General features: G+C 36.6%; 1 protein-coding gene across 1 annotated transcript in view; it reads left to right on the plus strand.

The window, feature by feature from the left end:
* FZD3 (frizzled class receptor 3) overlaps window positions 1-15,723 on the plus strand; it is a 153,472-nt gene that overhangs the window by 56,306 nt on the left and 81,443 nt on the right. Inside the window, exon 3 of the mRNA XM_004382189.2 lies at window positions 5,580-5,776. Coding sequence (XP_004382246.1) covers window positions 5,580-5,776 — 197 coding nt within the window. The remainder of the gene's footprint in view (window positions 1-5,579; window positions 5,777-15,723) is intronic.

Below are 15,723 nucleotides of genomic sequence, written 5' to 3' on the forward strand. Positions count from 1 at the left end.
TAAATAATATAAAATTTACCATTTTAACCATTGTAAAGTGTACAATTCATTGTCATTAAGTACATTCATAATGTTGTGCAACTATCATCATTATTTAGTTCCAGAACTTTTTCATCACCCCAAAAGGAAGCCCTATGCCCAGTAAGCAGTCACTCCTCATTCCTTCTTTCCCCTGGAAACCACTAATCTTTTTTTTTTTTTTTTTTGGTCTCTGTGAATTTGCCTGTTATGGCTATTTCCTATAAATAGAATTACACAATATGTGATCTTTTCTGTCTGGCTTCTTTCACATAGCGTAATGCTTTCAAGGTTCATCCATGTATCAATACTTTATTCCTTTTTATGGGTGAATAAAATTCCATTGTACGGATATACCACATTTTGTCTGATAGACTTTTGGGTTGTTACCACCTTTTGACTATTGTGAATAGTGTTGCTGTGAACATTTGTATATAAGTTTTGATATTTTATCATCCTTAATGTTTAATTCAATATATGTACATATTGAATTTAAATTTTAATTGTGTTTTTTTTTTTTTTCACTGATCATAGGGTATTTGGGAGTTTGTTGCCTTATTTCCAAATGATTGGATATTTTCTAGGTTTTCTTGTAATTCTACTTTAATTCCATTTTGGTCTTAGAACAGTCTCTGAATGATTTCAGTACTTTGAAGTTTGCTCAGGCTAATTTAGCTCCTAGAATATGGCCAGTTTTTAATAAAGATTCAATGTGCCTTTTAAATAGGGTTCATTCATTGATGGGTATCATGATTATATATGTCATTTAGGTCAAGTTTGTAATGGGTTTTTTAGATTTTCTATATTCTTAATGAATTTTTGTCTGACTCTTCTGTCATTTATTGAAAGAGGTCTATCAGTCTCTTGTCCTGATTGTGGATTTGTTATATCTTCTTTTAGTTCTGTCAATTGCTTAAAATAATTTGAAGCTGTGTTATTTGGTGCATATGAATTTGTATTTGCCTTTTGGTAAATTGACTCTTTTATATTTATGAAATGATCTTCTTTACCTCTAGGAATACTTCTTGCCGTAAAGTCTATTATTTCTGAAGTTAGTATACCACACTAAGTTTCTTTTGGTTAGTACTTACATGGTTTATCTTTCTTCCTTCCTTTTACTTTCAGCCTATCTGTGTTCTTATATTGAAAGTGTGTCTTTTGTAAACAGCATAAAGGGTTTTTTTTTTTCCTGTTTTTATTTTTACCGACTCCAACAGTCTTAGTCTTTTACTTAGAGTTTTTTCCATTTCATTTAAAGTCATTAGTAATCTACCATGTGATGTTTCTGTCTACCATCTTATTTGATTTCAGTTTGTCCAAAATATTTTACATATTTTTCTTTCCTCTCATTCCATCTTTTGGATTATTCTGCTTTTCTCTCTGTTACCTTGATAGTTGTACATTCTTTTAGTGGTTACCCTTGAAATTATGACACATACCTTTGACTTCCAATATTCTAATAAAAGTAATTACTTGAACCACTCTGCAGTAGTGTTCCACTGACTCCCTCCCATGTTTTCCATTTTATTATTATGCATATTAAATTTGTATGTATTTTAAGACACTACTGTTATTATTTTTGTTGGTACAGAAAATGTAATTATATTTACTCGCATAGCCGCCCTTTCTGTTGCTCTTAATTCTTTTTGAGTTTTTTTTTTTTTTTAATCATTTTTCTTCTGTCTGAAGAACTGTCTAATCATTCCTTTTAATACAGGTTTGCTGGTGACTTATTTTCTCAGTTTTTATGATTCTGAAAATATCTTTACTTTGTCTTCATCTGAGAAGGATATTTTCACTGGGTGTGGAATTCTAGGTTGGCAGTTATGTTCTCTCAGCTCTTCAAAGAAGTCATTCCATTGTTTTCTGAAGTCAACTCTAAGTGTTACTATTGCTCTCCCAAAGGCAATGTGTCCTTTTTCCTCTCACAACTTTTAAAATATTTATTTGATTGTCAACAATTTGAATACGATGTGCCAAAGTGTGGTTTTCTTTGTATTTATCCTTCTTGGGGTTTGCAGAACTTCTTGAATGTGCAGGTTGTTATTTTAGCCAGTTTTGGAAAATTCTTAGCCATCATCTTTTTATATATTTCTGCTGCCCCATTCTCTCTCTCCTCCCCTTTTGAAATTCCATGTATGCATATGTTAGACCTTTGCATATATTTTACATGTCTATTATGCTCCTTTTTTTTGTATTTTTTTTTTTTTTACTTTTTGTTAGTAAGCGTCTGTTTGATATTTTCTATTGCCTTGTTTTCCATTATGCCAGTCCTGTATTCTCCTATGTCCAACTTGTTCTTAATTTCAGTAATCATATATTCTAGTTACAGAATTTCCATTTGATTCCTGTTCTAGTAGATTCCAATTTTCGGGTGAGATTCTTTATCTTTTATTTTATCTTATTGAACATATTAGTCATAGTTACATACAGTCTCATCTGTTAACTTCAGTATCTGGATCACTAAAACATTGGTTTTTTTTTTTTTCCACCCTTGGTTTTCAGTCATATAGTCCTGTCTCTTGGAATGCCCATTAATTTTTTGTTGAGTACCAGACATTCTAAAATATTAATGAGGTTCCAGATGATGTTATACTACTCTAGAAAAAGTTTACCCTTTCTTTTGCTTGGCAGATAAATAGGGGAATAACATCTTAATTCAGTCTGGGACTGAACTGAGTTGAGGCTGGGTGACAGTTTTGGTAACTCTCTGTCTCTCTCTGATTTGTCTCTGCTGCTGTGGCACAGCGGTTAAGAGCTTGGCTAGTAACCAAAAGGTCAGCAGTTCGAATTTACCAGCTGTTCTTTGGAAATTCTATGGGGCAGTTCTGCTATGTCCTATAGGGTCACTATGAGTTGGAACTGACTCAGTGGCAACAGGTTTGGTTTCTTTTTTACTAAGGTGTAGTCATGCAGGGCTTCCAGATGAGAGTCTTATATGTTCAGTCCGCCTGGCAGGGCCTGAACTCTAATCTGTATCTCCTTGGCCTGATCCAAAAACCCAAACCCACTGCCATCTAGTTGATTCTGACTCATAGTGACCCTGTAGGATAGAGTAGAACTGTCCCATAGGGTTTCCAAGGCTGTAAATCTTTAAGGAGGCGGACTGCCATATCTTCCTCCCGCGTAGCGGCTGGTGGGTTCAAACTGCCTACCTTTTGGTTAGCAGCTGAGTGCTTTAATCGCTGCACTACCAAGGCTCCTTTTGGCCTGATAAGACTGCCAGAATCTCCACTCTGCTTTTCAGAGGCTTTCTGGATAGCTTCTTAGCCTTCTTACCTGTATAGCTTCAGAATTTTCAATTATCTTAAAGGGAAAACTGGCTTTGTGTCAAACTCAGCTCTTGGTACCGCCCTTTTCACCTAGATCGTTTTCCTTTAATTTCCAATTTTGTATTTACAGCTTTGTAAGACCACCAAAAAGCTCCACTGGTGCTGTGATTCTTTAGCACCAGTCTAGACAAAGCTTGGGTTCTCAGCCTTGTACCCAGATTTAATAGATGCCTTCTAGAAAAAGTGGCTGCAGTTATCAGTTCCTTCTCCGTGCTTCTCCACTCTCTAGGATCTTGGTTCCTCTAGTTCTTTTGCTTCAGTTCTCCAATAGCCACAAATAGATATTTTAAAACATTTTCTTCTGTCTTTTTATGTTGTTCTTGGTGAAAGCATTGGTTTACCACAGTCTACTCATCATTCTTGTAAGTAATAGTCACATACAGTTTATCATCACATGTAGTTTATCATCACGTACAATTTATTGTTACATATAGGTCATCACATCCATTTTACAGTTAACTTCTTTGACCTCAGTTTTTTAAAGTGATTTCTGATTTTCTGACTGCATCTGGTAGTCTTTGCATTATCTGTAGAGACTTCTGGAAAGCATTATACATCACTGTAGAAATGAGCAGATTGATTCTTACTCAGTAGAAAGGCCTGAAGGTGAAAATATCCATTATCAGTTCAAAATCAGCAATGACTCTGAAACTATATAAAGAAGTGGAAAAAATATTTGGTAGTTAAAAGCCCAGTTGCACATTTCTGGGGGTATTTGATCTATTCCTGTGGTTGTAATGATTATTTTAGTATGGTTTTAAGTTTGGGACTACTATTTTTTGTTTGTTTACTTATTATCAGCTTACGGTGCGAGCTCTTTATATCATATGATTTCAGAGTTTAAAGAACTCTGTTTAAAAAGGTTTTAAAAATGTAAAAAGAACAGGAAAACATGAGACAAAGATCAGAGATCCCTTCCTCTCCTCTTGTCCCCAAAACAACTACAAGTCGTCCCTCGGTATCCACACGGGATTGGTTCTAGGACCCAATACCAAAATGCAAGGATGCTCAAATCCTTTATATAAAATGACATAGTATTTACATATAACCTATGCACATCCTCCTGCATACTTTAAATCATCTCTAGATTACTTATAATACCTAATAGAATGTAAAAGCTTTGTGAATAGTTGTTTCATCACAATTGAAGACTTGCTCTGGAAGGTAGCCTTTCTCTTCTGTGAGTTTCTTGAGCTCTTCTGGGAGCACTGATGCTGCCTTGACATCAGTTGCTGATTCTCCCATGATCTTGAAGTTCTTGAGGCTGTAGTGCTTTACAGAGCTAGCCAGCCATCCCTTACTAGCCTGAATCTCCTTCCTCTTGCTCTCCTCAATCCCCTCCCACTTAGCCTTTGACCACTTCATTACTTTTTAGGAGCCATTTTTTCACAGAAACAGTGGGTGTGCACAACACAAGCGGCGAACCAATGAGCCGCAATGCAAACAATGCTCAAACACTGAGTGCTGGAGAGAGACTGAGGATTCATGAGATGGCGCGAGGCTACAGCAGGTGTATGCCTACACATCAGTTTATTTGCATGAATTCAGCATAGTGTTCGCCGAGCGGCAAATTCAAGTTTTGCATTTTGGAGCTTTTTTTTTTTTCCTGAATATTTTCCATCTGCCGTTGGTTGGATCTGTTGATGCAGAACCCGTGAATACAAAGGGCCAACTGAACTACTATGTATAACTATCTCTCTTCCTCCCCTTCTCCCTCTCTTTCCTCCTTTTACTGTTAGACCTCCCTCTACTACTGATACATGTTAATTGAAGAAACCATAGAAATTAAAATACATAAAAGAAAATTAAAATGTCTTATAATCCCACCACCAAGCAGTACTCAGTCTTTTGAACATTTTGGTACATGTGTTTTGCTTTTTCTTCCTATATAAAAATGGATCGTCTTGTATATTAGTGGTTCTCAGCCTTGCCACTTCAATAGTATCAACCTGTAGCAATTAAAATATACATATAGATTCTGGAATCCACTCAAACTTATTGAATCAATATCTTCCAGGGCTTCAGACTGGTTCATTCAGGTTCAAACTCCTGAAATCTTCAGGAGTAAGGCTAGGAGAGTTTTGTTTTTAAAAAAACACAACTCCCATTTAGAATTTTAAAAATAACCTTGAAAAATTTTTTAAATGGAAAAACTTAATATTGTAATATACATAGCTTTAACTTGTATATAGTTCTTTATCTAATTTTTTAATTTTAACTTTTTCCTAGCCATTCCACCCTATGGTGAATCTGGATTGCTCTCGGGATTTCCGGCCATTTCTTTGTGCACTCTATGCACCTATTTGTATGGAATACGGACGTGTCACACTTCCTTGTCGTAGGCTGTGTCAGCGGGCCTACAGCGAGTGTTCGAAACTCATGGAAATGTTTGGTGTTCCTTGGCCTGAAGATATGGAATGTAGTAGGTACGAAAATCACAGATTTTCATGGATCGTTTCTTATGTTGCAATATGTTTAAAATTACTTGTTTTCTTCTATGTCATCAGTTTTCCAGAAATTATTTTTGAAGTCTACATTCGGAAGAGCGCACACATTAGTCATCAGTTTTGAACGGCAGTATCAGCTTCAGAGTTGATCAGTGCCTTAGGAATTTAGAAGTACTAAATGAAAGAGTTAGAAAGAAAAAGAGTTTCTGTAAAGAAATTTTTTAAAAAATTAAGAAATATATAATCAAGACATTCAGTTGATTTTTCTCTTTTTAAAGGTTTTTTTTTCCTGGTTAAAAAAGTAATGCCATTTATGAAAAATTGGAAAATACAGAAAAACACATAGAAGAAAATCACTGTGTTAGTAATGTCATCATTGTAGGGGGCTTAAATACCTTTATGATCACATATGTTAATGACTGAAAGTTATGTCAATTCTGTTTTTCTGTCATTCGTTATCATACCAGATCTAGAAAACATCAGATGTGTTTCAAATGACTTCTACTACATAGACTGCAAGCATTTCCTAAAGGTTTGAAGATTAATTTACTGGACAGTCTTATAGGTTTGCATGAGAGAACATTATTATTATTAGCAAAGATATACTGTATTTTTTATATAATAATGTACTTTTTGTATTCTGAAATCTTTTAAGGATAAAGAATAATAAGATGAATACCTATGTACTTGTTATTATCTAGCTTTGTCCAGTCTTAATATTTTGCAATATTTGCTTCAGATTTTTTTGAGAAGTAAACAATACAGATAGAGTTGAAGGTTCTTTGGAACCCATCTTGATCTCATGCCCTTCTTTCCCCCTCAGAGGTGAGGTAATCATTATTCTGAATTTGTTGTTAATCATTCCCATGTTTTTTTTATTCTGTCTCTGTGTGTGTATGTGTTTGTGTGTGTGTATGAGTCTGTGTGTGTGTGTGTGTGTGTGTGTGTGTGTGTATGTATGTATATGTTTGTATCTGTAGGTCTGGCTCATTCCTTTTAATTGCTATATAGTAGCCATTTATATAATAGTCTTTAGTTATTTAGCCATCTCCTACTGATGGTCACTTAGGTTATTTCCAGGTTTTTGCTGTTACAAGCTATACTACACTAAACATTCTTTTCTTCTACATTTTTTAAAGTAATTTTTTTTTTTTTTTGTTATCTCACAATAGCTCTTGGAGGTAGAGAAAGCAGGTGTTGTTACTCTCATTTGACATGTGGAGGAACTTAAAAAATAAAACGTGCATTAATTAGTTTCTTATTAATATCACTGACATTTTACTTTCTCTTATTTGTTGACTCTATTTCCCAACTATTTGATTTGTTCTCTTATGTAGCCTCATCTAACTATTCATCCACTTTCCCAAACACCTGGCTATAGTCCCTTCTTTGAAAGTCTGTAAATTTCTTGATACTTGTAACAACAGTTGTAAATTGCCTGGCAAGGGCTCTCTTTCATGTTTTTTGCATCTAACTTCCATTGTTTACTAATCTTTTTATTTTAACAACTTGTATACAAGTGTATAAATTTCGTTATAATCTATTTATGTGTTTGGATAGGATTATACCTATTTTATGTCCTTGCTATTGCCTGGGATTCTGGTAAAATAGTCTTTTGTAATAACCTTTCATTCTTCCACATCTCACATACTCTTGTTCCTACTGTACCTGTTCTTCAACTTCATGGACATCCCCAGACTTTTGATTTTCTTTTTTTTTTTCCCCCATAAGGGCACCTTCCTGATCTAATTTATTTCTTTATTTAGATTAGACTTTGTGGTTCATCACTTGAAATACACTTTTGCTAGCAATTTCAACTCATTCCTTCCACTGGTGAAACTCCAACTCTAGATCAATCCAGCCAATTTCTTACAAATTAATTATGTTGTATATTTAGTGATTTAAGTCATAGCTGTTCTATTAGCTCATTGTCGCTACTCGTCCTTGGTCAGGAAAGTTTCTGTTCATTCCCCTCAGCAGTATGCCAAATCTGTATCACTCATTTCAAATGTATATGTCACTCTCAACGTCAGCCTGTCCTCGTTTCCTAAAAATCATTTAGACCATTATGTGTGAACTACTATGATCTGCTACATTTCAGACCAACATTTCTCAATTTTCTTTCTTGGATCCTCTTCCTTTTCCTGCCCCTTGAATATCGGTGCTTCCCAGAATTTGGTTCCTGTTCTCTGCTGATTCTACATGGTTTCCCTGGATAATCTCATCTTACTGAGTTTAACTATTATTCATGCACCAGTAACTCTCAAACCTAAACCTGTAGCCCTGACCTCTCCCTGTTAAGCTCCAAATCTGCATATCTAGCAGCCATTGGAAATCCTAACCTGAATTTGTCTCAGATACCTCAATTTCAACACATCTAAAATTTATCTCATTTCTTTCGCTCATTTTTTTAATCTCTGGAAGTTACCTTTTATTCCTCCTTCATCAGCCTCAGCCGCCACATCCAATTCATCCAATCAGTTATAAATCATTTTGCTTTTATCTAATTAATTTCAAATCTGCCTCATTCTCACTGCCTTGGCTGGCTTTAGTTCCAGCCCAACTGATAGCCTTGCCTCCATTTTCATCCATTTCAAGTCTGATTTCCACACTGCTCCTAGTCCTCTGTCTGATTACTTGGGTTAGGGTTATATAAACATAGTCATTCAGCGCTCATTAATTTAACAAATATTAATTAAATGTCTTCTATGTGTGCTGGTCACTATCTTGAATGTTGAAGATGAGCGGTGAACAAAAATCCCTGTTCTTATAAAGCTCAAATTCTAGTGATAGGTGATAACAAATCATGTCAGTTGGTGATGAATGCTAAGAAAGAGCAAGGTTAAGTGATAGTGATACAATATTGGGAGGAATTGACTCTACTTTATGTAGGGTCATCAGGGAAGGCCTTTCTAATAACAAGGCATTAGACTAGGGACCTGAATGAATTGAGAGAACAAACTATACAGATATCTGGGGAAGAACAGTCCAGGAAGAGGAAACAGAGCAGTGCAAACTTTGAAGTGGAAGCGTGCTTGGTATAGTTAAGAACAACAAGGAGACCAATGAGGCTGGGCCAAGTAAGTGAGAGAATGGGAGGAAATAAGATCAGAAAGGTAATGGGGGAGGTCCGGGAGGAGTATGTAGATCACATAGGGTTTTGTAGCTCTAGTAGGGAATTTGGATTTGACTCTGAGTGAGACTGGAAGCCATTAAAGAGTTTTGAACAGAAGAGAGACCTCATCATGAGCAGAGGATATCTCTGGCTGCTGTGTGGAAACAGGGAGATAAATTGGGATGCCATTGCAGAAGTCTAGGGAAGAGGTACTGGTGATTCAGACTAGGCAGCAGCAGTGGAGAAAGTGAGAATTTTAGATTATGGATATATTACAAAGTAGAGGGATAGGAATTGCTGGTAGGTTGTTTGTGAGGTATGTATGAGAGAGAAGAGGTGTCAAGGATGACTGCAAGGTTTTTGACCTGAGCCACTGGAAGAATGGAATTACCAGCTATGGGGGTGAGAAAATCTAAGGAGTGGAAATCAAGAATTTGGTTTTGTAAGAGCTAAAGATTGAGATGCCTATTAAATATCGAGGTGTATATGTTGAGTTGGCAGTTAGATATACAAATATATCCATAGAAAATAATAGTATTATTTTACATGGTTTTAAATTTTACATCAGTGTTTTTTTTTAATATATATACATACACACATACATATAAAAAAAAGTACATACGTGTAAAAAAAACCCAAGCCCATGGCTGTCGAGTCGAATTCGATTCATAGCGATCCCATAGGACAGAGTAGAACTGCCGCATAGGGTTGCCAAGGCTGTAAATCTTTACAGAAGCAGACTGCCACGTCTTTCTCCTGTGGAGTAGCTGGTGGGTTATGAAATGCCAGCCTTTAAGTTAGCAGCCTAGTACTTAACCAATGTGCTGCCAGAGCTTCTATATACGTAATGCATGCGTGCATATATACATACATACACATATGTATGCACACATATGTATGCATGTTTCTGCAACATGCTTACCTCTCCAACCTCAGTCCTGTTGCAAGTCCTGCACACTTTATGTTCCAACAATACTAAACACCCTCTGTTCAAACTTCAGTGCCTTTGCTTGCATTTGCTCACTTGAATGCCTTGTTTACCTGGTAAATGCTGATTCAGAATCCTGTATTTAGGGACTTACTCTATGAAGTCTTTACTAACCCTTTCCCCTGAAATAATTAATCCTTCTCTTTATCATTTTTATACCTTAAATAGATTTTGATTGCCTTGGTTATCACAATGCTGTATTTTGCGTTGTGTTTACAAGTTTGTGACTCCTTCTAGACTTAAGAATAGAGATCCTGTTTTGTTCTTTTTCTTTTTTAATCTTTAACCCTTGCATGGTTCCAATGAATACTTGAATACAACAAGTTTCTGTAGTTCAGCTTTACAATTCTAAGCCCTGTGAAGAAAATAGTTTGTATTAGAAAATAAAAGATTTAAATATATTAATCAGGGTTATAGCATAAAGTTATGCGTGCATTTGGCAATCTTAATGTCAGTTGTAGTTTCTTGGAAGCTGTTTGATGAAAACTAACCAGTAAACATCTAGTTAGTGGGAGATTGAAGGTTTATACCTGATACAGGCAGGAAAATCGAAGATGAAGGAAATTATGAAAATAGTGTCCTTAGTCACATAAGTATAGTCTATAACACAACCCTTTTTCTTTGTCCTGAGGCTATGATGCTTTCTCAAGTGTCTCTGGATTGACTCCCTCTGGAACCTCATCAAAATAGATTTCTGGGCCCTAACCACAGACATATTAAATATGATTTGTGGCAGTGGAGACCAGGAATCTGCATTATAAAAACATCCCCAAGTTTTTCTTACATACACCAAAGTTTGAGAATAACAGAATTAGAGAATGCAATGAGTTAGAGAAAAATCAAGGATGGTAGCAAGACCTACTTGATGTTAGACATCTGGAGGGCCTTTAATTAACCAATAGGATAAGTGGAGAATGAATATGAGATGGGAAGAAAAGATCCAAAAAACCGAGCCACTTGAAAGGATTTTTTTTTTTTTTTAATATTGTATTGTGTTTTAGGTGAAAGTTTACACAGCAAATTAGGTTTCCATTTAAGAATGTTTATACAGATTGTTCTGTGACATTGGTTACAGTTTTCACAATGTGTCAGCATTTTCATTATTCCCATTCTGTTTGTTCTGTTTCCATTGATAAAGCTTCCCTGCCCCTCCTTGCCTTCTCATGTTTGCTTTTGGGTAAATGTGGATCGTTTGGTCTCGTACAGTTGATTGTTTAAGGGAGCACATTACTCACGGGTGATATTGTTTATTTTAAAAGACAATCTATTATTTATTTTGTTGTTGTTGTTGTGTGCCGTTGAGCCTATTCAGACTCATAGTGACCCTATAGGGCAGAGTAGAACTGCCTCTTAGGGTTTCCTAAGCTGTAAATTTTTTTTTTTAATTGTACATTAGATGAAGGTTTACAGAGCAAATTAGATTCTCATTAAACAATTAATACACATATTGTTTTGTGACATTGGTTGCCAACCCCACGACTTGCCATACTGTCCCCTTCTCAACCTTGGGTTCCCCCTTACCAGCTTTTCTGTCCCCTCCTGCCACTCGTCCTTGCCCCTGGGCTGGTGTTCCCAAATAGTCTCGTTTTGTTTTATGGGCCTGTCTAATCTTTGGCTGAAGGATGAACCTCAGGAGTGAGAGTGACTTCAGTATTGAGTTAAAAGCGTATCTGGGGCCATAGCCTTGGAGTTTTCTCCAGTCTCTGTCAGACCAGTATGTCTGATCTTTTTTTGTGAGTTAGAATTTTTTTGTACATTTTTCTTCTACTCTGTCCTCTACTGTGATCCCTGTCAGAGCAGTCTTTGGAGGTAGCCAGGCACCATCTAGTTGTGCTGGACTCAATCTGGTGGAGGATGTGGTAGTTGTGGTCCATTAGTCATTTGGACCTTGTGTCTTTGGTTTTCTCCATTCTCCCTTGCTCCAGATGAGGTGGGACCAGTGGAGTATCTTAGATGGCCACTCAACAAGCTTTTAAGACCCTAGATGCTACTCACCAAAGTAGAATGTAGAACATTTTCTTCATAAACTATGTTATGCCAAATGAGCTAGATGTCCCGAGACCATGGTACCCAGCCCTCAGCCCAGTGATTTGGTCCCTCAGGGTGTTTGGATGTGTCTATAAAGCTTCCATGACCTTGTCTTGGTCAAGTTGTGCTGACTTCCTCAGTATTGTGTACTTTCTTACCCTTCACCAGAGTTTCTGCTTATCTGTTGTGTAGTTAGTGTTTTTCCCTACCCAGCCCCCAGTAACCATCAAAGATTGTTTCTGTGTGTAAACTTTTTCATGAGTTTTTATAATAGTGATCTCATACAGTATTTGTCCTTTTGTGATTGACTTATTTCGCTCAGCATAATGCCCTTCAGATTCATCCATGTTGTGAGGTGTTTCTCAGATTCATCATTGTTCTTCATTGTTGTGTAGTATTCCATTGTGTGTATGTACCCTGGTTTGTTTATCCATTCCGCTATTGATGGGCTCTTAGGTTGTTTCCATCTTTTTGCTATTGTGAATAATGCTGAAATGAACATGGATGTGCACATGGCTATTTGTGTGACGGCTTTTATTTCTCTAGGATATATTCCTAGAAGTGGGATTGCTGGATCACATGGTATTTCTATTTCTAGCTTTTTAAGGAAGTGCCATATCGTTTTCCAAAATGGTTGTACCATTTTACATTCCCACCAGCAGGGCATAAGAGTTCCAATCTCCCCACAGCCTCTCCAACATTTATTTCTTTTTTATGATTAGTGCCAGTAATGTCGGGGTGAGATGATATCTCATTGTAATTTTGTGTTGCATTTCTCTAAGGGCTAATGATCGCAAGCATTTCCTCATGTGTCTGTTAGCCACCTGAATGTCTTGTTTGGTGAAGTGTTTGTTCATATCCTTTGCCCATTTTTTAATGGGATTATTTGTCTTTTTGTTGCAGAGGTGTTGGAGTTTCCTAAAGATTTTAGAGATTAGACCTTTGTCAGATTTTTCATAGCCAAAATTTTTTTCCCAGTCTGTAGGTTCTCTTTTTACTCCTTTGGTGAAGTCCTTTTGATGAGCGTGAGTGTTTACTTTTTCTATCCCTGTTATCTAGCTTATCTTCTGATGTTTGTGTATTGTTATAGTTTGTATCCTATTTATGCCGTGTATTAGGGCCTCTAGCATTGACCCTCTTTTTTCTTCTACATAAATCTTTATAGATTTCAGTTTTATATTTAGGTCTTTGATCCATTTTGAATTAGTTTTTGTGTATGGTGTGAGGTACTGGTCCTGTTTGATTTTTTTACAGAGGGACGTCCAGTTTTGCCATCACCATTTGTTAAAAAGACTGTCTTTTCCCCATTTAATGAACTTTGGGCCTTTGTTGAAGATCAGGTGACCGTAGATGGATGGATTTACATCTAGGTTCTCGATTTTGTTCCATTGGTCAGTGTATCTGTTGTTGTACCAACACCAGGCTATTTTGACTACTGTAGCTGTATAGTAGGTTGTGAGGTCAGGTAGTGCAAGTCCTCCTACTTTATTCTTCTTCTTCATTAGTGCTTTACTTATCCGGGGCCTCTTTCCTTTCCATATAAAGTTAATGATTAACTTTTCCATCTCATTAAAAAATACTGTTGGTATTTGGATCGGGATTGCATTGAGATTTGTAGATTGCTTTGGGTAAAATTGACATTTTCACAATGTTGAGTTTACCTATGCATGAGCATGATATGTTTTAACATTTATGTAGGTCTCTTTTGGTTTCTTGCTGTAGAGTTTTGTAGTTTTTTTTTTGTATAGGACTTTTACATCCCTGTTTAGATTTATTCCTAAGTATTTTATTTTTTAGGGGCTATTATAAATAAATAGTACTGCTTTCCTAATTTCCTTTTTGTAGTTCTCTTTAGCCAATCTACTATTTGGCTGGAAGGTGACCTACAGGATTGGCTTCAGTTCCAAGTCCAAAGGGTATCTTAGGGCAGTAGTCTTAGAGGTTCCTCTGTTCTCTATCAGTCCAGTAAGTCTATCCTGTTTTGGAAACTTGAATTTTGTTCTACGTTTTTCTCTTATTCTACCTGGGACCTTCTATCGTATCCCTGGTTAGAAAGGTCGGTAGTGGTAACCAGGCACCATCTAGTTCTTCTGATCTCAGGCTAGAAGAGACCATGGTTCTTGTGGACTGTTAGTCCTGTTGACTAGTTTCTTCTTTGAGTCTTTTGTTTCCTTCATTCTCTTTTGCTCCAGACGAGTAGAGACCAATAGCTGTGTCTTAGATGGCCACTTGCAAGCTTTTTAAGACCCCAGACACTACTCACCAAACTAGGATATAAAACATTATCTTTTATGAACTATATTATATCAGTTGACTCAGTTGTCCTGCAAGACTATGGTCCTAAACCTTTTAACCCAATAAACCAATCCTGCGAGTTATTTGGATATGTCTAGGAAGTCTCCATAACTGTGCCCCCTTTGTACTTCATTGTATACATGAATATATATGCAGCACACACAAACACGTATATACATATGCCTATAGCTACACCTATACATGCATGCGCGTATACTCACATAAGCCTTCCTATACACATATATGCATACATATCTACCTATGTAGCCACACATTTTTGCTTGTTATTACTGTTGTTGCAAAATTGTATATGTTATAGCATTTACTGAAATAGTCCCTTATTTTTGCATACTTCGTAGTGTCTTCATTTCCCTTGGCCAAGTTGTGCAGACTGCACCCATAGTAGGTATTGCCTTTTCCATCACCAAAATTAACCAGTGTCTACTATCAAATCCCTGGTAACTGTCAAAGAACATTGCTTTCTGTGTGTATACCTATTCTTGACTTTTTATAAAAGTGAGACCATACAATATTCGTCCTTTTGTTTTTGACTTATTTTACTCAGCGTAATGTCCTCCAGATTCATCCATGTTATGTTTCACAGACTCCTCATTATTCTTTATAGTTGCATAGTATTCCATTGTATGTATGTACCACACTTTGCTTGTCCATTCGTCTGTTGATGGGTACTTAGGTTGCTTCCATCTTTTTGCTATTGTGAATAATCCTGCAGTGTACGTATGTCTATTTGTGTGTCACTGCTCTTGTATCTCTAGCATATGTACCTAAGAGTGGGATTGCTGGATCATAAGATGTTTCTATTTCTAGCTTTTTGAGGAAGTGCCGTACTGTTTTCCCTAGTGGTCGTACCATTTTACAATCCCACCAGCAGTGTATAAGAGTTTCTGTCTCCCTACAACCTCGCCAGCATTTGTTGTTTTCTTTTTTGATACTTGCCATTTTTGCAGGGGTGAGATGATTTCTTATTGTAGTTTTGATTTTATTTCTGTAATGGCTAATGAAGGAGCCCTGGTGCGCAGTAGTTAAAGTCTTCAGATGCTAAACAAAGGTCAGCGATTTGGACTCACCCACTGCTCCATGGGAGAAGGATGTGGCAGTCTGCTTCCGTAAAAGATTTACAGCCTTGAAAACCCTATGGGGCAGTTCTGCTCTGTCCTATAGGTTCACTATGAGTTGGAATCAGCTCGATGGTAGTGGGTTTGGTTTTAATGTTTAATGATTGCAAGCATCTTTTGATGTGTTCGTTAGCTACCTGAATGTCCTCTTTGGTGAAGTATCTGTTCATGTCCTTTGCCCATGTTTTGATTGGATTGTTTGTCTTGTTCAGTTGTTGAAGTTCTCTGTTTATTTTCGAAATTGGACCGTTACCGGATATGTCATTGCCAAAGATTTTTTCCCCAGTCTGTAGGTTCTCTTTTTACTCTTTTGGTAAAGTCTTTCAATGAGCATAAGTATTTAAGTTTTAGGAGGTCCCAGTTA

The sequence above is a fragment of the Trichechus manatus genome, unplaced genomic scaffold (genome assembly GCF_000243295.1).
Source record: "Trichechus manatus latirostris isolate Lorelei unplaced genomic scaffold, TriManLat1.0 scaffold00091, whole genome shotgun sequence".
NCBI lineage: Eukaryota > Metazoa > Chordata > Mammalia > Sirenia > Trichechidae > Trichechus > Trichechus manatus.